Source organism: Corythoichthys intestinalis, chromosome 21 (genome assembly GCF_030265065.1).
Source record: "Corythoichthys intestinalis isolate RoL2023-P3 chromosome 21, ASM3026506v1, whole genome shotgun sequence".
Classification (NCBI taxonomy): domain Eukaryota; kingdom Metazoa; phylum Chordata; class Actinopteri; order Syngnathiformes; family Syngnathidae; genus Corythoichthys; species Corythoichthys intestinalis.
In genome coordinates this window covers 4,506,462-4,534,163 of record NC_080415.1, presented here as the reverse complement: position 1 = coordinate 4,534,163, position 27,702 = coordinate 4,506,462, and the positions used below count along the sequence as shown (strand labels likewise).

The 27,702-nt window shown below is 39.6% G+C and overlaps 1 protein-coding gene across 5 annotated transcripts in view; it reads left to right on the top strand.

Annotated features, from left to right (window-relative positions):
• Positions 1-27,702, top strand: part of tmem94 (transmembrane protein 94) — a 115,895-nt gene that overhangs the window by 27,031 nt on the left and 61,162 nt on the right. For all 5 annotated transcript variants that reach the window (XM_057825454.1, XM_057825452.1, XM_057825456.1 and 2 more), the window contains 7 exons: positions 4,333-4,484; positions 5,382-5,484; positions 5,579-5,665; positions 8,546-8,662; positions 11,329-11,385; positions 13,361-13,465; positions 25,292-25,465. In XM_057825454.1, coding sequence (XP_057681437.1) covers positions 4,333-4,484; positions 5,382-5,484; positions 5,579-5,665; positions 8,546-8,662; positions 11,329-11,385; positions 13,361-13,465; positions 25,292-25,465 — 795 coding nt within the window. The remainder of the gene's footprint in view (positions 1-4,332; positions 4,485-5,381; positions 5,485-5,578; positions 5,666-8,545; positions 8,663-11,328; positions 11,386-13,360; positions 13,466-25,291; positions 25,466-27,702) is intronic.

Genomic DNA, 27,702 nt, shown 5'->3' with positions numbered 1-27,702 from the left:
AAAGCACAACAAGAACATCACAAATCGGCTATCACCGATCACTGCAAAAGGGAAAACCACATCATGGACTGGGAAAAGGCCAGAGCCATCCGCACTGAAGAAAACAAACATTAGCGCTGGATCAGGGAGGCCATTGAGATCCGCAAGTGGGGCCCGAGGACCATCAACAGGGATGAGAGGCGTACATGCTCTCTACTACCTGGACCAGCATCCTGGAAGAGTGAATGGTCAGCACAGGGCGTGACTTGCCTGTCAGTCTGACATCAGCTGATAAAGACGTGTCACTCCAAACACCAGTGACCCTCTGTCGAAGGCGGAAGTAGACAGGAAATGTAACTACGTCATGGTTAGTGTGCATGCAGTGCTTTTCATGGCCTACTGGGAACCCATTTAAAGATTAATCACCTTTGAGAATTGTTCCACTGATATCCCATTATTCATTGTGACATTGTTAGACCTGACACAATCAACTACCGGCAGGTACCAATGTGTCGATAATGCAGCAAGTATTCATTTTTCTTAAAAACCTTATTTTTTTCAATCTGTCAACTAAAGCAGTGGTCCCCAACCTTTTTGCACCATGGACCATTGTGATGTGGCTCTATTTCCCCCACAGACCTGAAATGTCAGTCAGAAAAACAGAGCAAATATAAAATAACACGACGGGGCCAAAAACAAATGTTAAGTGCAGGGAAAATGTAACTCATTATACGCTCAATCAATGCCTATCTAGGTGTGATGGGAGATTGAATAAATTGACTGGTGTTGTTTTCGTTAACAATGACGATAACGAAAATATTTTGTCGGCAAATAATTTTTTTCATGACAATGATGTGACGATGAGGATCGAAAAACGTGGCTTGGGAGACCAGAACATAATGAGAGGAATGGCAGTTTTCGTCTGATGAGACGACTACATCATTTCTGTCACATGTTCACAATGCGTGACATTTTCATATTGTACGTGCAGTACGTCAGCTTGCATCGTGGCACTGTTTGTTTTGGCTTGCTACTCATGTGAGATGTGCTGCGCCTCTCCCTCCTCACCGGAGATTAGGATGTGTCTGAAGCTAGTCTGCGCTCAATCTTTCTTGTTTGGAAACATGCTAAGATGTGTTTTCTTATCTTGGCAAGAGAGAATATGCAATGTTGCTTTAGTCTTTAAAGTGGAAGTTCAGAATTTATGGCAGTAAGCTTAATCTTCGAGTAGCGGGGTTTAATTAGTCGGTGAAGTTGATTTCAACAAATTCCGTGCAGTTTGTTAGTTATTTATTAATTTCAGGGCTCCAGAGTGGCTAAGCAAGTGTGAGTCAATAGAATGAAAAAAATATCACTCCGCTCTGCAGCCTGTTACCGACAGAGCTGCTAGAGTACAAATGTTGCTGTTCATACTACAGTTATTGGCATGCAATGGTAAGTTTTAACACATTCATCCTGAAAAAATAGCTAACACTATTGATTGCATGGGTCATCAGTGATTTTTATGCGTGCATATATTCTTTTTTATTGGCATGCTAGGATGTGCCCATTGACTCGCGCGAGCTGAACCACTCTGGAGCCCTAAAACTAATAAATAACTTGCTGCTGACCTGCTGAAGTCAACTCCACAGACTGTTTAAAGCCCCCCTTAACTCGAAGATTAAGCGTAATGTCAAAAATTCTGAACTTCCCCTTTAGCGGTCTGTGCTGAGTGATCATCAGACGCTAAATTTAAATCCTAACGTTAGCGTAGCATTCCCATTAGCATTAGCTTCAGAATGGTGGGCGTCCTCTTAAGACACTGGCCTTTTTTATTAACCGAGATGAACAAAGCTTTCATCGCAAGGACTTTGTACTCTTTAATATGTCACAAAGAACAACTGAGAACAGTATATAAGACACAAACACACAGCATTCAGTGTCAGGTCATCAGTGATTCAGCATACGTTTGCATGCCAACTAGCCATTGCCGCTTGGCCTGATTGTTTTATTTGCCTGTCAACATCAATAAAATCCTGTGTCTGCGATTTGCAACTGGTTCCTCCGTCTCGTACCATGACACTGGCCAATCTAAAGCAGAGCCATTTGGCTCTTCTGGTCAGTAAGTGTAAAGGATGTTAAACACTCAACTTTTTTTTTTTTAACACATACAGTTCGTATGTTCCTGATAGGTTTAATTGAAAATAATGTACTGTTTTTCCTGCTGAGTGTATATTATCATCACAAAGTTGCGTTTTCCTTGTAGAGGCTGCAATTCGTGCTCATCTGTCTATGTTAATTCGAAATTGCTGGAAACCTTTATTTATTTTTGTACTAAAATTTTTGAATGTTACAGATGAAAACAATCTGAGTAACTGTCAACTAAAACTAGACAAAATTTGTATGAGACTTGGTCGACTAAAACTAAACGAAGACATAAACATTTTGAAATGACTGAAATGAATGATTTTGAAAATATGACTAATAAGTATTTTCATCCAAAACACTAAGACTGAGACAAAAATTCAAAGGGCTGCCAAAAACTACAATGCTTGGGCGCAGGCATAATAAGTTCTTCTCCAATCAAGAAAGGTTGGTTCTTGGCTTTAGCAATACAGTTGGCTCCCTTTGTGCTTGCGCTTTTTTCTTTTTAAAAAAAAGCCAAAGAATTCCAGGGTGCTTTCTCTTTTATTTACCGAAGCAGCTTTGAAGGCTTCATTGCCTCGTTTGCTAGCTTTTGGCCACATATTATACGGAGCGGGCGGACTTGGCAACAAGCCCATATTTTAGGTTGGATTCTTGGTATTGTCTGTTAAAACACATGATCAATTTTCGAGGTTGTAGGCTCTTCTGGCTTTTCAGGTGGCATTTTCCCTGTAAAAAAGCTGTTCAATGACGTCTGTTTTTCAGTTATCTTCGCCAGCGTATGGGCTTATTATTTCCAGCAGCAAATCGGATACACTTACGTCATTATCGAGGACATAGATCTAAAAAATAGATACTCAATACAAGCGCTAATGGATTTTTTTTTTTTTTTACTTGTCCTGTTCAGCTGCTTGACACGGAGAATGGAAATCTGAGTGTCCGATTGGTTTGAACAGTTTTAATGTATCACATGGGAGCATGACTTATTCCCATTGTGGTCATTCAACATGCCTCGTTTATTTGTAGAAAGTAGAGAACAGGAAGGGGTTATGGGGGGACAGAAGAAAAGGAGTGAGAGACAGAGGAAGTACAAACAACAAGAAATACATTGAACACCTACACTAACTATGAATATGTTGGTGCTAGCGTTAAGCAATTGTACTTCCAGTTGACACCATGTGGGGGGCCTGATGACCAAGGAAAAAAGAAGAGGTGGGGAGAGTCAGAAAGATACGTGATTGGAAGGGGTGGAGTGTACACAAATCAGACATGTGAGGTGTCGAACCCAGTATTTTTGTGAATCCCTTGTGAGTGTGAATATGCTGGCATCTTATTCTATGCTATCTGATCGCTAGTTTTTCTACTTGAATGTGTCTAATTGCACCTAGTCATGCGTGAATCCCATCAGACATGTGATAGTCCTGCAGACTAGTGGAAATGCTGGCGGGTGCCGCCGCAGGGCTGCAGCCCTTCCGCCCAACCAATCAGGGGATTGGTTGGGGAAGACAGTGCAGCTCATCCCTGCTCCTGCAGTCCAGAAAGGAGGCTGCCATCATCCCACCGGGATCCAGGGTGGTCCCCAGCCCATCCGTGCCCCCATCAACCGGCCTTCAGGGATGGGATGAGAGGACGCGCCACCACCCCCCACGCCCGCCACCATCTCCGCCTGCCCACCCGGCCCACGAGCCACCGCCGCAGCCCCCCAACCGGCACGGCACACCGCGGGACCCCCAATGGCGTGATAAGCCCAGGGCAGGTTAGGATCCCCACCCGGAGCAGGCGATACCTAGCCGACCCACCGGCACCCAGTCAGCAACCTGCGCCGGAGCTTAGGGAGTACGCCCAGGCAGAAGAGAGAGGGGAAGGCGGAAGCAGGAGAGCGCCGAGAAGCGTCGCGGGATCGGAGCCCCACCCCAGCCCCTGCTGCCCGGCAGCCCAGGCAGAGAGGAGGCCAATGGATTTTGATGAAAACCACCTATCCAGTTTTATTATTACTAGTATATCTGTACAGTAGACAGGCATATTGGTGTGTCTAGAGGCCTCTAGACTAGAAAAATAAATTGAAAAATAAATAAATGATAAATTATTTTTTACCAGTCACCTGCCTGATGGTTGAGAATCTCTGCACTAAAGAACTAACAAGGAAATTTCCTTCAGAATTGTAATACTCCTTTTGATCGTTTTTTTGTTGTTGTTGTTGTTGGTTTTTTTTTTTTTTTTTGACAAAAGGATGATGAACACATTGTTTTGGAACCTGGAGATTTGTTCCCCCCATCCTCTCCATCTCCTACTCCACGAGCAAAGGAGAAAATAGGACCCCAAAGTCCACAACAACATCGCCTCTTCAGAGTTGTCAGGACTCCTGTTATAGACATAGTGAGGTAAGAAACATTGTTCTATTGTCCAGAGGTCTGGATAGCTTGTCAGTCATCCAGAAAATAGTAACTGTAAATGGTTGAATCAGAGCATCTGGATTGATATCGACTTTAGGCCTTCAGCTATCGATTACTTAAGTACTCGATTAATCTATTGGCCAACTTGCATAAAAAGTAAATGCTATTAAATGATAACTTTTTTTTTTTACATCTCTCTTAACAAATCGTCCAAACACATATTCCCACGAAAAACCTGCTAAATATACCTCTAAACTAAAATATGAATGCATAAAAAAATCATATTAGCTCAAAAACATATCACCTTATGTTGGTCTTGGAGCAGCTGCATCCAGCCATTTTAGATGAGTTATGTCATATTCACTCTTGCCACCTGAGGGTAGTGTATCCACCCAAATCAATTCAACTAAATCTAAACACTTTAAAAACAAACCATTACAAAGCCACTCTAAACAAATCCTCGAAGCAGCAAAATTTGATTCGAAGCTTTTTTGTAATCAAATTACCCGAGTTAATCGATAAATCGTTGCAGCTCTAATTGTTTTCCATGAAGATGGCGGCAATGACAGACTGATAGTAAATACTGTAGCTCCCCAAGTCAGTAACTTAAAACACTTGAATAAATTAAAGAGACTTGAAATAAACGCCAAACTCGGATAAGCGGGAGAACGCTGGATGGGTGCTCCTCAGGGTTATCTCAAATAGATTTGTTTTGACTTCTCCGCTACATTGGAGTTGATTATAAAAGGCATTTTACCCGCTCATAATTTGACTGAACAAACATTAATCGTAGTTGGTGGGGTGTACTACTTTTTTGTTGGTTATACAACTTTTAAGGACACGCTTTTTAAAAAATATTTTTTCCCGGATTATCCATCTGTACAGGAGTAGTTTAGAATTCGCTGGATCCCGGCCAGTTACAGTGCTCGACAATGAGCGGTTTACAGTACAGTGTATCATCACTAAGCTTGTCTGTCCTGTTGTGTTGGTGAGTAAGACTCAACTGTCTGAATTTTTTTTTCTGAATGTAAATTAAACACATTGCTTATGTCTGTTTTATTTTGTTTAATGCCTTCTCATAGATTACATTCCTGGTTGTAAACTCCATACGCTACTTTTGTGACGCGCCCAACCTCACCCCTAACTTCTACAATTTTTTGCAACTTCAGGTAATTTTTAAAATGCAATTATGATTTTAAACCTGTAACAAAAGTCTCTTTGGCTGCAATTGTTTTCTTTCCAAACTTACTGTGAATGGATAGCACATACAAAATGTGTCTTGATAGAATGTTTTCTTCTAGCGGTTGCCATAAAGGGCCCCCTATCAATGCCTTCGCCAACGTACAGCTGTTTGCATGGTGCCACAATTTGCACCTCTGATTAGAAGAGGAGGACGGTGGTAAAACTGGGGCGTGAAGGCCCTCGGTGGTCCCTAATTGCAATAAGAAGCCCTACGACACCCACTAGTATTTACCCAAGGAGAGGGTATAATTGCCATGGGAGTTTTCCAGCCATCAGTATTATAAATTGATGATTCTAACAAAATATTGAAATGATTAGACTTAAATTACTTATTAACAAATAATATTTCATTGAGGCCGACACACAACAACGATAATATGAATTGTTAGATTTGAAGTTAGGTTCATGGACACCTAACTTGGCTAAAAAGAACATGCAGGAAGTCCATGTAGCTTTTGTGGGGATAAGCTGCTGCACGCACGCCCAGGTTGCCCCTAATCATTCAGGGGAAACAGCAAGGAGGGGCGTGGCAAGAAAGCAACATAGAATACATAGACTACATGGGTACCACATGGCCCAGGACAAAGAAAGGCTAGTGGTAAGGGACAGGCTCAATATTTTCATCCTAGTTGCATTATTAATAATTCTTTTATAGGGCAATGTGACGTCAAACAGCCCCCCATTTTGATTAAAATTGGCTAAGAATCTTGTCAATCGTTTGTGCTGCAATCTTTTTGAGATATATAGTATAGATATATATATACTGGACTGTCTCAGAAAATTAGAATACACAATATTCTAATTTTCTGAGACAGTCCTGTATATTGTTCTATGTAAAGGACGTCAGCCAAGGTCGGCCCCCCACATTTTTACCACGCCAAATCTGGTCCCCTTTGCAAAAAGTTTGGACACCCTTGCTTTAAATGGTGGATTAATGTACAGGACTGTCTCAGAAAATTAGAATATTGTGTATTCTAATTTTCTGAGACAGTCCAGTATATATATAGTATAGATATATAGTATATTTCAAGTTATGATGTGACTCGCAGCCCCCCATTTCCTGCAAAATGGATCCGAAGGGGTGCCATTCTTTTGTGCTACGTTTGCCTAGGGCGGGGGTCGGCAACCCATGTTTTTAGAGCCGCATGCCATTAGTGGCTCCATGGAGCATTTTCAAAAATGTTTGAAAATGGAAAGAGGGAGGTAAATCTATTTTTTGTTTTGATATGGTTCCCGTAGGAGGACAAAAATGAAACAAACATTCTTATCGTTTTCCAATGTTGTAAAAAAATGGGTAAAAATTTAATTCCAACATTTCTGTCAACAGAGATTTGCGTCATAGCCTGCGACATGTTTCTATCAGCAAGGCGGGCTGCCAGGCAGGTGGCTATTTTGACCGAACCGGCGGCCGTAAAGAAAAAAAGCGGCTGAAAAGAGAAAAATAACAGAAGAGAAGAGAGGATTCAACATTTCTTGGACAGTCATTTGCATTCATTGCCAATGCAGAAGGATTGCCTGAATGTTTACTCTGTGGCGAGAAGTTGTCAGTGAGAGAAAAAGTGCGAATGCGTTACTTCTAAAGAACTTAGACGAGCCTGAGGAGCGCAAAAATAGATTTAAGAAGTGGATTACATCGCCAAACTCCACTACTGCTGCAAGTTTTGTTGCAACCCAGAGATAATAAAGCGTGGAAAACCGTTCACAGATGGTGAGTACATGAAGGAGACATTCATCAATCAGAACATATCAGAACACCTATTTGCAGACTTCAAAAACAAAACCGAGAAAATACAGAAAATCAAAGACATGACCAGAAAAGGGCCATGTTATGCACGTTCCATTTTGTAGTTTTTCAAAACCTCAAAATTAAAATGACATCAAAAATCGGATTTCTTTATTGCATTTCTTTAAATTCATAAAAGCAATGAAACAATACATGAATATTGTAATGAAGTTAAACTTGAGGTGGGATCATACAACAGGGTAGTCACGTGGTGCGTTGGGTGCACTGCAGGGAAAATAAACATTAACTCATGAAGGCTCATTATGTATTTTTAGCCAACTTAGTCATTTTGATAGTAGGCTAATATAGCTAATACAGATACATACAGCATGTGTTGCCTTCATTATAAGGCTTATGTAAGGCTTTTAATTTTTTTGCGGCTCCAGACATATTTGTTTTTTTGCTCCAATATGGCTCTTTCAACATTTTAGGTTGCCGACCCCTGGCCTAGGGACACCCCTCTGTTATTGAGTGAGTTGGTACACTTTGTCAGCCGCGACGGCCGTGCTGCTGTTGACGTCATCACACGAAATTGATATCCATAAAACAATAGCAGCACAAACAAAAAATTTACAGCACAAACGTAGCATAAACGAATGGCACCATTTTGGGTCCATTTTGCAATAAATGGGGTGCTGCGGGACATCCTCACTCAAAATTAATATCAAAAACGATAGCAGCACAAACGAAAAATTTTACAGCATAGCACAATCGATTGACACCATTTTCAGCCATTTTTAAACAAAATGGGGAGTTCAGGGACCTCAGATTGACCTATAAAAGAATTGTAAATATCTTGATTAACGATAGCAGCAGAAACGAGCTCAAGCCTAGTACAAACGAGTGGCATAATTCTCCCATAAATTTGCATCGGATGGAGTGCCAACTTAATGGGAGTCTCTTAACCACGTCCTTCACTCGGTCGTATCTGGGTATGGAAACAATTTCAGAATAATAGTCATTCAGATTTACCACTCAATATTGCATGATATTGAATGGTGTAAAACAGTCATTGTGTTTTCAGTTGATGGGTGTTCTGCCAGTTTTACCCCTGCTATTCCCTGTCATGTGGGTGTTGGTCAACGCTTTTGGCGAGGCAAGGGTCCTAGCTGAGTTCAGCCACGCATCCCCAGCAGGACTGGTGAGTAATTCACTGTTGTTAATAAACACTCATCTCTACTGCAAGCATACAAGTTGTTGATTGTTTTAGTTGATTATAAAACCATTTTAAGGGTAAAATTAACCTAATATATGATTAAACACTGACTTAGCAACGTTAAAACAATAAGAATATCGATATGCAAAATTGTATCAAGGAACAGTGGAACCTTAACATTTTTTTCATATTTTCTCACCACTTCCCCATTTTTTAATCAAATCTGACTGTCATTAGAGGTTGCAAACACAATCAATGATAAAATGGTTAATTCAATGTGTAGGAGTGAACTGTGATAATAAAAACAATACCTTCATTCCCATCACTTGCAACAACACCCCCTTCCTGTTAACTTTTTTGGTCATAAATAACCTTTGTCTGGACGACAACCATACAACTCTTAGTCATGTGCCTTTGACCAAATGTCAGTGGCCGATATATTGTCTCATCAATTGTTACCCGATATGCAATATTTTTGTCAAAAAAAAAAAAAAAAAAAAGATGAACCAATTTAACCACTAATGTAGTGACAATATATCCTCATAAACCACCTATCCAAGTTTAATAAATGTTTGTTCTTAAATAAAACACAAAATGTTAAAAATAATATTTTGAATTCACAATTCATAACGTCATTTGAAAGCTAGCTTCGTGTAGAATATAAAATAAGTGAGAAACCCAATGCCATTTTTGTTCTCTGCCATTTAGAGAAAATAAATAAAAAATTGGAGAAAATAATTAAATAAACTAATTCAATCGTATTTTGAAAAAACAAAATAACTAGATCGAGGTCATATTTGGATTTAACACCCCAAAATTACGTAAGAACAAGTGTTTGCATCAATGCAACAAATTCTTTGTTGGCCAGCCTAATTACAGCAGCCATAACCTTTTATAAAAACATAATAGTGAGAAGTAGAGCTGGGAATCTTTGGGCACCTAATTCAGAGGCTCCGATTCGATTATAAAACGATTATTGGTGCACCCCCCTCCTTTTTTTTTTATTTTTTTTTTAAATGTTTTGTACATTAGTTCCAAAATTGTTCAAAAATCCTCTCAGGCTCAACCAAACTACTATTTCAGTATCAAGTTAACATAAAACAGTAAACAAATATACAAAAATAACAGTAAATAAAAAAACTCCAGTCCCCATTCTGTATCAGCAGCTTTAAACTACATTCAATTAATTTAATGTTGTGAATCAACTGTTACAGTTAAAATTGCTCCCGTTATTCCATAATTTCCCTTCTGTAGGCACAGACGGGAAATTATGGAATAGCAGGAGCAATTTTAACAACTTGAACGGTAGATTCACAACATTAAATTAATTGAATGTAGTTTCCTGCTATTCCATAATTTCCCGTCTGTGCCTACAGAAGGGAAATTATGGAATAACGGGAGCAATTTTAACAACTGTAACAGTTGATTCACAACATTAAATTAATTGAATATAGTTTAAAGCTGCTGATACAGAATGGGGACTTGAGTATTTTATTTACTGTTTTGAACGGTTAACTTGATACTGAGTAGTTTGGTTTAGCCTGAGAGGATTTTTGTATACTGTATTTTTCGGACTATAAGTCGCACCTGAGTATAAGTCGCACCAGCCATAAAATGCCCAACGAAGAGGAAAAAACCATATATAAGTCGCACCGGAGTATAAGTCGCATTTTTGGGGGAAATTTACTTGATAAAATCCAACACATAGAACAGATATGTCATCTTGAAAGGCAATTTAAAATACAAATAATATAGAGAACAACATGCTGAATAAGTGTACAGTATGATAATGTTACATGATGCATGTTACATGATGCAACGAAATGCGAACGTGGCCGGTATGATAACGTAACATAGCTATTAAGAGTTATTCAGATAACTATTGCATAAAGAACATGCTAACTAGTTTACCAAACCGTCAGTGTCACTCCAAAACACCAAAATAACTTGTGAAATGATATAATAATGTGTCAATAATTTCACACATAAGTCACTCCAGAGTATAGGTCGCACCCTCAGCCAAACTATGAAAAAAACTGCGATTTATAGTCCAAAAAATACGGTAGTTTTGGAACTAATGTATGAAACATTAAAATCAGCTAATAGCTGGGGGTGGGGGGTGCATCAATAATCGATTTATAATCAAACGTAGCGTCTGAATTGAAATGATAATGGAATCGTTAAGTGCCCAAAGTTTTCCACTTCTAGTCATGCCTGTTTCATTCAAATTCCATTGTATGTCAATCTTTGATTTTTTTTTTTTTTCTTCTAAATCAAAGCAAAAACATGACTGAGTCTACACAGATTAAACGTCTAGCGCCATCAATGGGAGCCAATGAGTTAACAATGCCCCAAATTCAATAGGAAGTTACTGAAAGACCACAGGAAGTGAGCCCTGGTTAGTCAGGATAACAAATGAAGATGTTCTGATTATCAAGCTTTGTAAAGTGTGATGATTATTCGTTCTTTAATTTCAAATGTTAAATTTCTGTATTGTTGTTTTCTGTAATAGAGCAGACCACAATTCAATTAATATTATTTTTTTTCAGTTATTAACTCCCAACGCAGTTACAGACAAGATGCAGGAATGCACTTTATATAATCTGCCTGCTCCTTAAATTTAACGTTTTTTTTTTTTTTTTAACCCTTAGCTTGCTAAATTCTCCGAGGACACTTTAAGCAGCTACACTGAAGTGGTTTCCTCCCAGGTATTATACAATTTTGTTTTTCTCAACGTAACCCCACTCTAAATGTCACCTCCCACCTGTTATCATGCAAACATTCACTTCTGGAAGTTGTTTCATGGTTGAGTGTTTTTGATAGTATTCATGCAAAAAAAACCTACAGTGCTATGAAAAAGTATTTGAACCTTTTGGAATTTCTCACATTTCAGCATAAAATCACCATCAGATGTGACCTGATCTTTGTCAAAATCACACAGATGAAAATACACTGTCTGCTTTAACTAAAACCAAACATTTGTAGGTTTGCATATTTTAATGAGGATAGCATGCAAACAATGAAAGAAGGGGGAGAAATAAGTAAGTGAACCTTCTGCCTAAGGAGGCTGAAAGAGCAGTTGAAACCAATTTATACCAAACATTTTAAGTCAAGTGTGTGCCAATTCACTGATGAGTGGTTTAAAGCTGCCCTGCCCACTATAAAATACACACCTGGTAAGAAATGTCTTGATGAGAAGCATAGTCTGATGTCCATCATGGCTCGGTCAAAAGAGCTGTCTGAAGACCTGTGATCAAGGATTGTTGTTTTATATAAAGCTGGGAAAAGATACAAAACCATCTCTAAAAGTCTGGATGTTCATCAATCGGCAGTCAGAGAAACTGTCTACAAATGGAGAGAATTTGGCACTGTTGCTTCTCTCCCAAGGAGTGGCCGTCCACCAAAGATGACACCGGGTTCAGCGCAGAATACTCAGACAGGTAAAAAAAGAACCCTAGAGTGTCTGCTAAAGACATACAAAAACCACTGGTACAGTCCAATATCTCTGTGCACACACACATCAACTATATGTAAAACTATTATGTTCTGACTGAGCTACAGCAGTTTTGTAGAGAATAACGGGCCTAGATTAGTCTTGATCGATGTGCCCGACTAATCTGCAGCTACGGGAAGCGTCTGGTTGAAGTTATTGCTGCCAAAGGGGGGGCACAAAATATTAAATGTGATGGTTCATTACTTATTTTCACCCCCTTTCTGTCATTGTTTGCATACTATCCTCATTAAAATATGAAAACCTATCAATGTTTGGGTGGTTTTAGTTTAGTTAAAGCACACAGTTTTTTTCATCTGTGTGATTTTGACAAAGATCAGATCACATTTGATGGTAATTTTATGCCGAAATGTAAGGAATTCCAAAAGGTTCAGATACTTTTTCATACCACTCAAGATTTTGTGTCACTAGCAAACGCGGTCATGTCACAGCTGATCGTCTTTTTTTCAATGGCCGATTGGACAAAAATGTGTGCAAAAAACACAACTTTATGCTCGGCGCACTTTGAATTGGATTGTTTTGAGAAATGGATAAAACGAGAGACCATAAAGACTTTATCCACAATTATAACTACTGGCTGCTTTTGACCATTTCATAGTTATTCCACCCAAAACAATGCGTCAAGGAAGGCCTAAACTCTTTAAACCAGAATTGATGATCATGCCAAGCTTTCTTGTACTGTGCTAGCTAGTAGATGTTGACAAAATGACCGAGCCCTCACATGGCAACAAGAGAACACAAAGCCTATGTTAGCAGACTGCAAAAATCCATGCCTCATTCTAGGTGTGACATCATCTTCTGTTTTTTCATGGGTGGGACCAAGGCAGCTGAGAAAGAAAGACTAATTAGGATCTAATTTCATTACCAAGCCTTTTCTGTCACTTTTTAAAATATATATTTGTGTCCAAAATATGGTCTGCTTACTCTATCATTTCAAAGTCACTTGCTGTAGTATTTTATAGCACCTTTAAATGCATTAGCATATTTTGCAAATGACTCATGACAATGGCTCGGACCAAAAAGGTTTTCATGCGCATGTTTTGATGACCGGATGAAAGTCCATATCAAGGATATACTAATGGTGCTCCTTTTTGGGTGACGCAGCTTTTCGTGTTTTGATATGAAAGTAGTTACTTGCATGTTCTTTACCAAATGTGTACCCATTTGTGCAGGAGATGATGCTTTGTGTATGGAGACACCTAGTGGGTGTCCTGAAGGGAGAGTCTCAGACTCTTTGCTACACCTCCAGCCTTTTGCACACTCTTGGGTCTGTCACTGTAAGTACTATTTGACCAGGCATTGTTTTTGTTTTATTATTTCTTAAATGCAATTTATCATATTAGTTATCAGTTAAAACATTATAATGTAATGATTAGTGTTCTATGGTTTGGCCCAAGAATATATCCGCAGCAATATAGGCTTTGTTCTTTCAGATGTTTACAAATACTTATTCAGCATACAAATATATAATCAATATGGTCTTAAAAGGAGATAGAAAGATATTGTAATTCTTAAACGATAAATGTTAGTATATTAATATGATAATAAAACCCCTCTTAATTTTTTTGTTTTAATAAAATTTGTTGAATTTTAAACCAAAAAATTAACGAGTAGGTCACCATTGTTGTTGACGTCGCAGGGCGGTGACGTCACATGGACTGTTGCCAGACTTCCACAGTGTCACTCTTTAACTACATAAACATGTCGGCGGTTCTGCCCTTCCAATTTGAACCCGAGCGGAATATTAATGAAAAGGACAGCCCTGTCGATATTTCACAAATCAAGCAGCAAAAGCTAAATGAACATGAAAGACTGGATGAGAGGAGTAGCATGTGTCAAGTTCGCTAGTGACAGCACTCTCCTGCTCCAGTGACGGAGCAGGAAAGGGATTGATGTCAACAAATAATTTTACAAATTTTATTGAAACGAAATAATTAAGAAGGGTTTTAATATCAAATTAGTACAACTCGTACTAACATTTATCATTTAAAGTGCGTACGACAGGAGAAAAAGTCTTAAAAAGGATTATTATGTGAATTAGAATCATATTTTGAGACAATTCGACTATATACAACAATTTAGCATAGCGCAGATGACGAGAAATTAGTCTTTTAATCTGCCTGGTAGCCACGCCTACCATTATAGGGCTCAAGCATCCCCTACAGGGGGATGACGTCAGCGGAGTCACGATTTCATCTGATTTAGTATGCAGCCCATTGAGGGGGAATTATTCACAACGAGGAAAACGCGACGAAGAGATCCGGAAAATGTCCTTGTTTCAGTCTCTCTATTCCAATATTTTTACAGGATATTGTTTTTATCCAAGTATTTTTCCCCAAGAGCTAAACAAATGGCTTGAGAAGGACCAGTCAGCCTGTTGAGGGGGAATTATTCAGAATGAGGAAAATGTGACGAAGAGAGCCACAAAATGTCATTGTTTCAGTCTCTGTACCTCAATGTTTTTACAGGATATTACTTTTATCCAAGTATTTTCCCCATTAGCTAAATAAATGGCATGGTCATGACCAGTGTTGTTAATAACGGCGTTACAAACGGCGTTATTTTTTTCAGTAGTGGGTAATCTAATTAATTACTTTTCTCATCTTGGCAACGCCGGTACCGTTACTGAGGACGGAAAGGCATGCGTTACTATGCGTTACTATATTGGTCGAAAAGTCTGAGGGAGACGGACTCACCGAGACGACAGAGCGGGAGTAGGGAGGAGGCAAGAAAGTTGTGACGCCGAGCAAACGCGATGCTAGGTAGCTCCAATAATACATGTTGTAGCCGATAGCCTACAAACTACGCCCGCATGTTATGGTAGATATCACATGTACTGTACACAGATATAACTAGATGCAAAATGACAGACATGGCACTAAATGAGTTCGTAGACAGCCGCCATCTTAAAGCAGTAGACTTTTTAGGACGGCTCTGTTGTAGAGAACCTTCCTAGCGGACCTAAGTAACTTTTTATCTAAAATACTTCTAAATCGGCAAAATCTTGACTTGAATCTATCTTTAAATGATGAAACAGTTTTAAAACTTTAATATGTCGAAAGTAGAGAGAAAGGAACTAATGCAATAATGGGAGCAATTTTAACAACTTTTAACAGTTGATTCAGGGTAAAGGTTTTTTTTTTTTTTTGAGGGGAAAAAAAAAAGTAATTATCACCAATTACTTTGCCAAGTAACTAATTACTCTTACATTCAGGTAATTGAGTTACTAACGCAATTACTTTTTGGGAGAAGTAATTTGTAACTATAATTAATTACTTTTTTTCAGTAAGATTAACAACACTGGTCATGACAAATAACAGTCTTGTGCTAAATGGAATATGAAATAATAAAAATGCATTTATTCAAGACAACGTGGCAAAATTACTCCATAATGGTCATAACTGTCGACTTCACCTTTACTGTCGCACTTCCCGAATGATATTTTATGCCACCTAAATCGGGCTAATGTCATTTACCTTCCCCGGCTTCGGAGAATGTAAACAAACCAAGAGGCGTGACAGCTAGCCGTCATGCTAACCCAAACCGAGTGATGTTTCAAAGTCTTCGAAGCGGAAAATCGCACATAACTAGCACGGATCATTTGACATGACGACTGGGTTGTCGATTGTCTTCGCCGATCGGGAAACCGCCCAGCGGAGAGCAATTTACAGCACGTTCCCCTGCTACTACGGGGAAGCAGCTGGACAATGACCGCCGAACAAACTGGCCGACGTCGGAGGAGCGTGTAGCTGCCAAATGATAAACACGAGTATGGCAAAATAATGCTTTACTACACGGCGAAGTCGTAAACAGCGAGAGACTCAGTGGAAGTGTATGAGGAGAGCTTTTTACATACCCATCCATGATCAAACGTACAGTAAGTAGTCCTTTATTTAAAGAAAGTTTGTAGTGTTTACTATGTAATCGCGGCTATTTTTAACTCAGTTGCAATTTCTGATCGGTCGGAAAATTTGACAGAACACGGGCACACGAAGAGGGGAATAAGCCGAGTACAGACCCTACCCACCGACGTCACAAAACCACGTGCTCGCTGTATGGTTCCGCCCACTTGTCCGTCATTTTGTCTCTGTATTAGCATTGGTTTCAATTGATCGAGGAATTTAAAATGCATTTCATGGAAGACCCGGTGCTTTCTGATGCCGTAAACTCACTGGATGTGCTGCATAAAAGGCATTATGTGGAAAAGCTTCGTTCTATACAGTCGCCAGATCCATATTTGATGCCCAAATCGATGTTTTTCGACCCACTGTCTTCGCCCTGTCTGCCTGACATCTGCTACGCTGATATTTACAATGATCTTGTCCACACAAAATCAGCCTATTCTCACGAAAATTTGAAAAACATCAAGAGCTTGGAGGCTTATAAATACTTCGTTGCTGGTTGGGTGAAACAGGTCCTCGTCCACGAAAATTCGGCAGGAATCTATTTTGTGCTTGGAAAGGTGAGTTACGAAATTTTCGATTCAAAATCTTTTGTTATTGCTAACATCCACTGTCAAGTCTAATGTATTTCATGTCGTTTGTCAATGGAGTTAAGGCTTTTAATGTTTATATTGTTTAGCGATAGCACTCTCACTACATACATACGTGTATGTTGTCGGCGATTAGCCTAGCAATGATCTTAATTGTGGTTATTTGTCAGCCCAAAACCCTCTAAGTATATCTTAAATGCATCTTACCAGATATAAAATGACTACTACATAGTCTGTGGTGATTTTTTGGTGCCCAGTTTTCACGTCGAATTGCAGCCGAACATTTCACTCTCCTCTTTGGATCCCTCGGAATACGGTAAAACTTCAAGTCTCTCCTTCCATCTTCTCTGTTAGTGCAACCAACAGCCACACACGCCTTCACCATTTTGATTATTAATGTTAAGGAGCAGAAAAACACGCCGTAAATAGGAGGAATGTACGTAGCCGTAACAGGTTAACACTATGTTTTGACGGACAATTGGGCGGTACCATTCAGGAGAGCGGAGTTGTGACGTCACGTGGGTAGGGTCTATAGTGCTCTCCCGGCGGGGGGATGTGCGACAAGCCGCCGGTCGTCAGCCGAGGGGACAAGGAGCATGTCAGCCACAAAATGCAAGCCACCTACAGATTTTTCTGCAGCCGTTTGGCTGGCGTGATGCGAAAAATAAACGTATTAATCCGCAAAATCAGCTGAATCCTTAGTCCTTCTCATACAACAGTACGGCTGTATAGTGAAGAGGACTCCTTCCTCCGTACATGTCACAGCGCCCTCTTTCTCAACTCGAGACTGTTGTCGAAAGTCACTCATTTTCATGGCGCGGGATTAAAAAAACTAAATAAATGTAGCGATCGCTTCCACACACATCCAATCGGTCCATTTCATTCAGGAGCATAAAATACCGCGTTTTATGAAATAAACATGCTTTTTCGTGTCACAGGCACTTTAAGAACTACATGTCTTTCAATCCGTGGATCCCTTTAAAACTAAACGTAAAAAGGTGGCCCTTTTGAGGCTAAATTGACATTGTTTTAGATGTCTTTGTCATGAAAAGTATACATAAACCAGTACTTTTCAAATACAGGGTCACCCCCAGGGTGGAGCTGAGCGATGCTGAGGGTGGCACATGTGACCTCGGGGAACATACTTTTTTGCCATACTAGAATAAAGTGTTCACAATATTTTCGAACCAAACAAGAGCACACAACTATGAGCACTTGAGATAAGAAGAAATATGATGAAGCGTATGTAACATTTGGCTTGGACTTTTAATACAGTGGGAGACGAGGAAAGTCCAGTCTGTTTACTGTGTCTTAAACTGTTTGCAGCAGACTGCAGGAAGCCAAATCAATACGCCACTTAAAGATTTTAGACCTTGATCACATTGATAAGCAGCTTGATTTTTTTTCAACGAAAACGTGCCGAATATTGCCAACAATCGTCCCGCTTTGTCAGTGTTCAGTCAGTAACCCAGCGAGCACTGTTAGCATCGTATAACGTGGCGCAACAAGTTGCTCAGTGCAAAAAAAAACCACACCATAGCAAAGGCAGTGATACTGCATGCAGCAAAAATAAGAACTGTCACTCCATCCATTGACGTTGTCGTTTTTGTTCTATTAATTTGTTTTTTCAGTCAAATTGTTTGGCATATTGTCCTCATTAGTAAATGTTGCTAATCAATTTGAATTTATTATTACTTAATATTGATTTTATTCAATTTTATTTTTCAGTATCTAATGGTCAAAAAATGTAAATGAATGTATTTTTACGATTTGGGATTTTTTATTTTTATTTTATTTTTTTATTCAGGCAAATTGATACTCTTGAAATCTTTTCTGTTACAAACAAAAACCGTGTTAATAAAGTTGTACTTTATTGTAAGTTGATCTATATTATTTTTTTTCTTGAATATAAAAAAGGACACAATGTTATGCAGAGGTGTACTTGCTGTATAATAATAATTTTATAGACAAATGATACTTTTTACAGTGGCGGTAGAGTTGGGGGGGGGGGGGGGGGATAACGGAAAATAATTGAGAAACACTGACATAAACCAAGACAACTTAAGCTGTCAGGAGCATGACATAGGAGACCTAAAGCCGCATGTGTGGTACATGTCGTTTTGGGCAGGGTCAGGCAGTGTCACATTTCTTAACCATACATACCCTAAAAATGCCTACTGAATGGTCTACAATTTACAACAATTACATATTACGTTATCCAGTGGCAACTGGTTGTTAGAATTAACATGAAAAAACTCCAGGTAAGTTCAACCCAAAGAAAGACTAAACTGGCTTTCCTTTGTCTCCTGGGCGCGGGAGAACGAAAGGTGGCGAAAGCTAGGCTCTGATAGCTGATAGCTCCATCTCCTGGGGGGACTTCTATTTATAACGGAGGTGTTACCATGTAAGCAGTTGTTTTTTCGCATACAATGCTTTGGTGTATGTGGATGTCCAGTAACTTTCCAGGTGAAGAATGTCCACTGATAAATATGGCTGGCAGTGAAGCATTGTAAAGAAGGGAGATATCAGTGTTGATTTATTAATTAATTAATTTTTAAAATATAAATATGATAACAAATATACACACCAGAGGTTGCGCTAGACATTTTCGTTGTCTGTCATTTTGACTGACAGGGTCATAAAAATCCGGTCATAATCTATTTTTACCCGTCACTTAAATATTTTAAATGATAATGATGACAAATTCAATAGTGTTTAGTTTTCATTCCTTTTTAATTAATATTGTAACGATTGCTTGGCGGAGAAAAATTAGACACGGAAGTCGTGGTATTTTTCTCCCTCTTTCTACTCTGCTTACCGCCAACAACACCAACAAAACAACAACTCCACCCCCAAAGAAAAAGAGGCAACTATATAGACCCCAATCACCAACGTCACACAATGATCTTAATTGTGGTTGTCAGCCCCAAATCTTCTATATATATATTAAATGCATCTTACGAGATATAAAATGACTACTAAATAGTCTGTGGTAATTGTTTGGTGCCCAGATTTCTTGTCGAATTACAGCAGTCCATCTCGCTCTCCTCTTCGGGTCTCTCAGAATACGGTAGAACTTCAAGTCTCTCCGTCTATCTTCTCTGTTACTGCAACCAACCGCCACACACGCCTTCACCATTTTGATTATTAATGTTAACGAGCAGAAAAACACGCCGTAATAGGAGGCATGTACGTAGCGGTAATGTGTAAACACGACGAGCTGACGGACAATATGGCGGCTCCAGTCAGGGGGGCGGAGTTGTGACGTCATGTGATTGGGGTCTATAAACAGGCGGCAATCTAGTCCACCAATTGGATGACGCGCTGGCACACCGGGTGCACCAATAAGAACCTCGCATTGATGTGTCAATCACGGTGCCGCCGCCAGACCCCGGTGACGCTACAATATTCTGACAGAACAGCCAACGACGTCATGCATTAAGAGAGACAATAGCTAATTAATATGCTCACTCGCCACCCTGTGGTCTGGGGTGTGGATTGCAACCTGTCAAAATGACGGACGGACTTCAGTTTTTTCCGTCACCGTTTTAAAAAAGCGGTCAACGACGGAAAATATTCGGTTAACGCGACCCCTGATACACACACACACAGGGAGTACCTGGGTCCTGCTGTCCTCGACTCACTACGCCTGTGTCTCGTCTGTCCTTTAGTCCCCAGCACCAGTGTTTCTGCTTAGCTAGTAGGGCTGAACGATAATGGAAAAACCTGACATTGCGACTTTTGGGGAGGGGGGGGGAGGGGTTACGATATAACACTTTTCACCAAATGGCTTGAAAGCTATGTTTGGGAAGACTTAATTGGTTCTGGAAGTAATATCGTCACCCGAAAATTCCATAGGTAGAGATGCGTTTTCCATGTACATGCACTAATGTGTTCCAAGCACTACTGAAACTGCATCTTAAATTTTATAATTGGGATGAAACCGGAATACAACAACAGCCAAACACAGGGTTGGAAATAATACCTTAAAAAGTCTTGAAGTATTGAATTTTCATATCTGGGTCTTAGAATTTGTGATGTATGTAACTTCTCCGTGTCACATTTCTCCTCAAAAGTGTCATTTATCATCTTGACTAAACAACGTAGCCTGAATAAATAAACGAGGCGGATCATGGAGAACGCAAATCAACCCCGGGTCAAAATTCTGTCCCACAGGATTCCCGCGTGAATGACAAAATGTCATGCTCTACACTACATAGATTTTTCTTTTTTACACCTGGCCATACATTTCATATTAGAGAGATGGGGAAATGTAAATTCAACGAAGCGTGGTTGAGTAATCAATCTTTTCGCCTTTGGCTCGAACCAGTGAATAACAGTTTGTATGAGGCTTTTTGCATCGGTTGATCGAACCCCAGTTAAGAACCACTGTGCTAATGTAAGCAAACGACAGCGGCTAACACTAGCCAGCTAGCTGCTAATGCTGCAGCCCCTCTGCATCCCCACCCAGCTACAATTGCTAGTGGATTTGCGAGAGTAGATCTACGCCTGGGGCGTCATTAGGTTTTAAGAACGGGAAGGGGGGGGGGGGCTTAGCCCCCAGGAGAATTACAGGATGTAAGTGAACGTAGCCAACAAGCACAAATCTTCATAACTAGCTAACAATGACTGATAATTTATTCATTATTGTTATTGATTTTGTTTCAGTCTATTTTTAATACAGTAGAAAAATAGGGAAAAAATGGCTACAATTGCAAGTTACTAGATGGAAGCATCAAAGAATGCCGTCTGTTTTTAAGGGTGGCATATGTCTATCACACTGCTCTGAGGTCAATAAAAGTGGTAGAGTGATTACTATTAGTGAATTATTAAGACTTTCCACTGATGATAATAATATGTGAATGAGCTCAGCTCCTGTACTCATCTATGCGTAAAGTGAGAAACACAACTGATACTCCAGAATGGAGTCACCCCAAAGATAGTGGTAAAAAGAGTGCAGACATAACTCTATAAACAACCAGAACCTTCACAATGCATTTCAGACTAACTAGCTAGCAGCAGCTAAGTAGCAGTGTTATTTTAGAGCTGGGATGTAACTTTTGACCGCAAAACAAAGGTAAGACGTGCGTAGAGATTGTCTGTAGTTTGCAAGCCAGGTTTTTATTTGTCAAACTCTGAGCAGTTGGTTTATTAATTACATGGGACTTTCTGCTGTTAGTCGGGGGCTAGAGCTAACTGGTACTACCAGCAGTGATAAATACTCACTTTCTTGGAAAACCTTATGTCCATCCGTCATCCATCTATTCACGCCCTGCTCTGGGTGCGTCAGAGGTACACACACGTGCTGCCAGTACCATTATTGTTAATCTTACTTTAAAAAGGTAATTAGTTACAGTTACAAATTACTTATTCCAAAAAGTAATTAGGTTAGTAACAGTTACCCCATTCTTAGAGTAATTAGTTACTCAGCAAACTACCTTACGTTACTTTTCGCTAAATACTAATGCTAACTAGAACGCCTCTACTTGGCCTGTGGTCTGTGTCTGCGCTGTCGTGGTGTCGTGTGAGTAGCCTACGCTGCATTCTTACATCCTGCACACTTTCCATATTTCCACGTTTGAGGAATGAATTAATACAAATTCACATATTTGTTTTTTCTTGGTCGATATGGCTGTGAAATATGTATTAAGTTATTTTAAAATTGTCTGAATTAAGTCTTAAAAAGTCTTAAATTTAACTTCAGGAACCTGTAGGAATCCTGCAAACACATTTGATTCATTCTTTATACCTGAGCTAACTGTTAATACCTGTAACAAAGTAGATAATAGAACATAATGCAAAAGAAAAAAATATACCTTTCGAGAAAGGGGAAAGTGCTACTGCTTTGATGGATTCCTTCTTTTCCAAGATGGGGCCTATCGCTTATCTCACTCTTCGTGACACAAACGCGAGGAGACCTGTGCTCAAATGTGCTACTAATGTAGTGAACCTTGTGTGTGCTGAATAAATTTCTTCGTGCAACAAAAACGCAAGGACACTTGTGCTCTTTTGGCGAAGACATTGAACTGTTATAACAGCAACACCGTCGTGTGTGCCTGTGCACGTCATCATACTGCGACACCCAAATTGAAACGCCATTGCAATAGGCCAACAGGAGAGAAGAATCGCATTTGCCTCTCGTAACCTAAAATTTCATTCTAAACTAGAGGCAATATTTTCCTGTTGTGTCTTCACCTGAAAATTCTGTTTCTAGAGACATTCGTAAGTAGAGGTACTACTGTAATTCCATTTAATCCAGGCTAAGGGGGTTAGATTGCTGTATATAAAAGGGATCCAGGAGACTATGTAAAAGCATAGCATAACATGTAAACGCATGGCATAACAACGACAATAAAAGCAATTTGCTGCTTTTATGGAGCAAAATAAAAGCTTGGGTCTTCTAGCAATGCTGGTTCAGCCAAAAGAAAAGCAATACCATGGAAAAGAAGTTTTAAGTCATAAAAAAATCGGAGAATGGAGACACCAACGAATGTCGGTAAAGATATGCTCTTCGTGACACAAACGCGAGGAGACCTGTGCTCAAATGTGCTACTAATGTAGTGAACCTTCTGTGTGCTGAATAAAACTCTTCGTGCAACAAAAACGCAAGGTCACTTGTGCTCTTTTGGCGAAGACGTTGAACTGTTATAACAGCAACACCGTTGTGTGTGCCTGTGCACGTCATCATACTGCGACACCCAAATTGAAACGCCATTGCAATAGGCCAACAGGAGAGAAGAATCGCATTTGCCTCTCGTAACCTAAAATTTCATTCTAAACTAGAGGCAATATTTTCCTGTTGTGTCTTCACCTGAAAATTCCGTTTCTAGAGACATTCGTAAGTAGAGGTACTACTGTAATTCCATTTAATCCAGGCTAAGGGGGTTAGATTGCTGTATATAAAAGGGATCCAGGAGACTATGTAAAAGCATAGCATAACATGTAAACGCATGGCATAACAACGACAATAAAAGCAATTTGCTGCTTTTATGGAGCAAAATAAAAGCTTGGGTCTTCTAGCAATGCTGGTTCAGCCAAAAGAAAAGCAATACCATGGAAAAGAAGTTTTAAGTCATAAAAAAATCGGAGAATGGAGACACCAACGAATGTCGGTAAAGATATGCTGCGTTCAGACCAAAGTTAAACCGCCGCGCGAAAAACGCCTTGCTCACGCTATGCTAACCCATCGCCAAAATCAGTTTTGTGTTCATGCTGACTTTCCATCGCTAAAAGTCGGTGCACATGCTTCATCAGCAAAAGCTATCAGAGATTACCCTCCTTCTTTTCAAACCACCTCTCAACAGTAACGGCAAGTACAGCTTTGTATTTTTTTCATTTTTATGTACTGTAGCATCTACAAGGACAAGACCGACTGTGTTAGTTTTCAATGGTTTATTTGCAACCAAAACCGAGGAATACGACTACCGTGAGTTGTAGCCAACGCTAACAACAACAAAATGACACCCTCTGTGCTCCCAGCAACTCGCCAACCCTCCCTCTCTCTTTCTCTTTCTTTCACCAGTCAATCACTCAGTGTATTTAGGGACAACATTTAAAACACAACACTCAAACTCACACACTCAACACAAACTCAACATTGTACCCAGAAGTATGTTGACGTAACTTTCGACTTAATGGTTAAATCCGACTTACACGGGTAATCGGGTCATGTCACCATCATAGGAACGCAACTTGTTCTTAAAATCTTAACTTAAAATCCCTGCATGTAGGATACAATTGTTTCTTCACTGGTTATAAAAACTTGGTGGGGATACACTTACAGGCAGCATTTTATGGTGGCCCAGGACGTTTGTAGAATCCGAATGCATTGCAAAAGAAAAAATAACACAAATACCAATTGCCAAACACGAACGCAAAAGGTCAACATTGGAAGCAGACTTTTACAACAGAGTGCACATGAAATCACCAATGCCACTGCTACAACACGAATGCAAATGGTCATCAATGAAAGAAGACTAATGAAACGGAAGTAGACATATGAGGATGATTGCCACCACAAACACATACCCACACCCACGCACAGCCTGTAAAACAGCCAGCTCACATACGCATGGATGTCACACTTATGTAGAACTACATGCAAAAAGTGAGCCAAATTGGACAGCCGAGGGTGTACTTGTAAGTAGCTATAAATTGCTCAATTTTTAATTGTTTTTCAAATGACTGGGGGATGCAGTAAATTTATGGCATACCCTAAAACATCACCCCCCACCCCACCCTGAACATCCAGCCTGAATCATGTTAATACGGTTTGTCATAAACAAACCGTTTGAAAATCTGAAGATTTCGCTTACTATTTTAGAGGAGAAAATCTTTTTTCACATGTGATGTAAACGCACATACGCCGGACTGGTTATCATTAGCGGCTAAAATCATACAACGATCTCTGCTGGATGACTTATGAAATGTCTGAGGCAGAAAATAAGCTGCATTCTGTCAAAGGGAAACGTAAGCTCTTAAATATAAGTAAAACTTTGTTTGTGAATTTCATACTTTTTTCCATCTCTCCACAATGTCAAGGCATTGACAGTTTGTTTTTTTTTTATTCCAATGGGTTCACATACTTTGTCTTGCAACTGTTTGTGTGCAGGTATTGTGTTGTGTGGACAAACAGGGCATTCTGTCATGGCCCAATCCAAGCCCAGAGACAGTACTGTTCTTCAGCGGAAGAGTTGAACCACCACACAATAGCCAGGAGGATCTAATGGATGGCCTATCAGTCAATTCCTACTGCAAAATGGAGATAGATGAAGACAGGGATGAGGTTTTGTTTTGTTTTGTTTTTTTGTGTGTGTGATTTTTGCAACGGCCAAGTGGCTTTCTAGGGATGTAAATGACCTCATGGCATCATGACGATGCTTTGGACAACAATACGATATTAGCCAATATTAAAAACTCTGCCACAATTTATTTAAAATCAAGAGCGTTTGATTGATTAAGTACAATATTATGTACACATCTAACAATCGGTTTCGTTTCACTTAAAGCAAAACAAAATGTAAGCAATTTGGCAATTTTGTTCATGAAATTAGAACAATTATTTTTTAGCTAAATGCCATAGCAAAAAGATGACTTTCGATCTTTGGCGTTTTGGTGTTGTTTGATTCAATTGTGTTTAACATAAAGAATAATTGATCCAAATAGATCACCATATTTTCCTCACAATAAGGCGCATCGGAGTCGGGATGCAGCTATTGAATATTTTAGTAATCGATTAATCTGTCAACTAGTTAGTTTGAATAATCGAGTAATCGGATTAGAAACGTTGCAGAATTGCGTTGCAGAATAAATTTTAGGAGATTTAAAACAAAGGCTAGCTAAGATTGCATTTTCAAAAGAGCATTAAAGTGTTTCTTCAAACTATGCAAAATTGCACTGTCATTTAATTAAAAATAAATTAAAATATTTGAGATTAGTCTCTAATAGTATAATAAAAAAATAAACAAGGATCTAAGTGCAACAAAAGAACAATTGGCTAACTTGCATAACAAAAGTCCACTAGTTGAAATGCTAACCCTTTTTCAAAATGCTCTTAACAAATTATTCAAACACATATTCCGACAAAAAAACTGCTGAATATAACAAAATTACAAATGCCCACAAAAAATATATTAGCTTAAACAAAAACTTGCAGCTGGATTCAGCCATGTTAAATGCGTTATGCCATATTCACTGTTCCTACTCGAGGGCAGTCTATCCACCCAAATCAATGCAAACACTTTCAAAATAAATCATAACAACGCCCCTCTAATTAAAGGATTCCTCAAAGCAGGAAAGATTCAAAGCTTTTTTCTAATTGAATTACTCAATCAATCTTTGCAGCGCTACATCGGAGTATAAGGTGCACCTTCAATGAATGGCCTGTTTTCATATATAGGGCACATAGCACTAGAAAGCGTAGTAGTAGTAATAGTGGTTGGGGTTGCATTATGGATCCAGTAGATAGAGCTGCGCTAAAGGTAATGTCATGCCATAGCGGGGTATGAAGCTTAATTTGCGCGTAAAAGTAAGTGAAAAATTCCCCTGGTGATGTTGGAGGTTTGTAGCCTGCTTGGGTTGTGTTAAAGCAAGTAAAATTGGTGAAAAGTACCACTCATACCCTCAGATGTCCTGGAGGTTTTTGCCGTAGATGGAGTGGTCCATTTGCGGGTAAAAGTTGTTGAAATTCCCCCGTGTGGTGTTAAAGGTTTGTAGTGGGACTCACGGAGACGAGAGAGGAGAGCAGGAGTGGGGACGCCGTTGCAAACGCGATGCTAGGTGGCTCCAATAGTACCTGACTGTAGCTGATAGCCTACAAACTATGCCCACATATGACAAATGGCAGACACGGTGGCATAAGCAACATATCTAAAGAACTAGATGCATTAGTAAACAGCCACCATCTTAAAGCAGTATACCTCTTAGGAAAGTTCTGTTGTAGAGAACCTTCTTAGTCAGACATGTCCAAAGTCTGGCCCGGGGGCCAAATGCGGCCCGTGGACAAATTTCATCTGGTCCCTAGCCTCTGTCATAAAATCAATAACGTCTGGCCCGCACACAGACTTATTAATTTGGTCAGCAGTACTGCTACCAGCATATGAAGTAACTTACACACTAAATGCTGCTCCTCATTTACCCAGTAAAAGGCAGCAGCACTCTAACATTACCCCGTGTAACCCTTTACTCCCAATTTTCTAAAATGGCGACAATCAACAAAAAAAGAAAGTTGATGGACTGCGACGGCTGTCGCTTCAAGGATAGGTGGAAATTGGGCTATTTCTTCACTAAAATACGCAACAATTGTGTCTGCCTCATTTGCAAAGAGACAGTTGCTGTTTATAAAGAGTTCAATGTGAGGCAATATTACCAAACAAGACACGCTGACGTGTACGACAAGATTACAGGGAAGACACGTAGCGAGAAATTGAAGCAACATGAAGCTAGTTTAATTTTACAGTAGCAGCATTTCGCAAGAGCCCGAGAGTCGAAATTGAACGCCACTAAGGCTAGTTGCGAGATTGT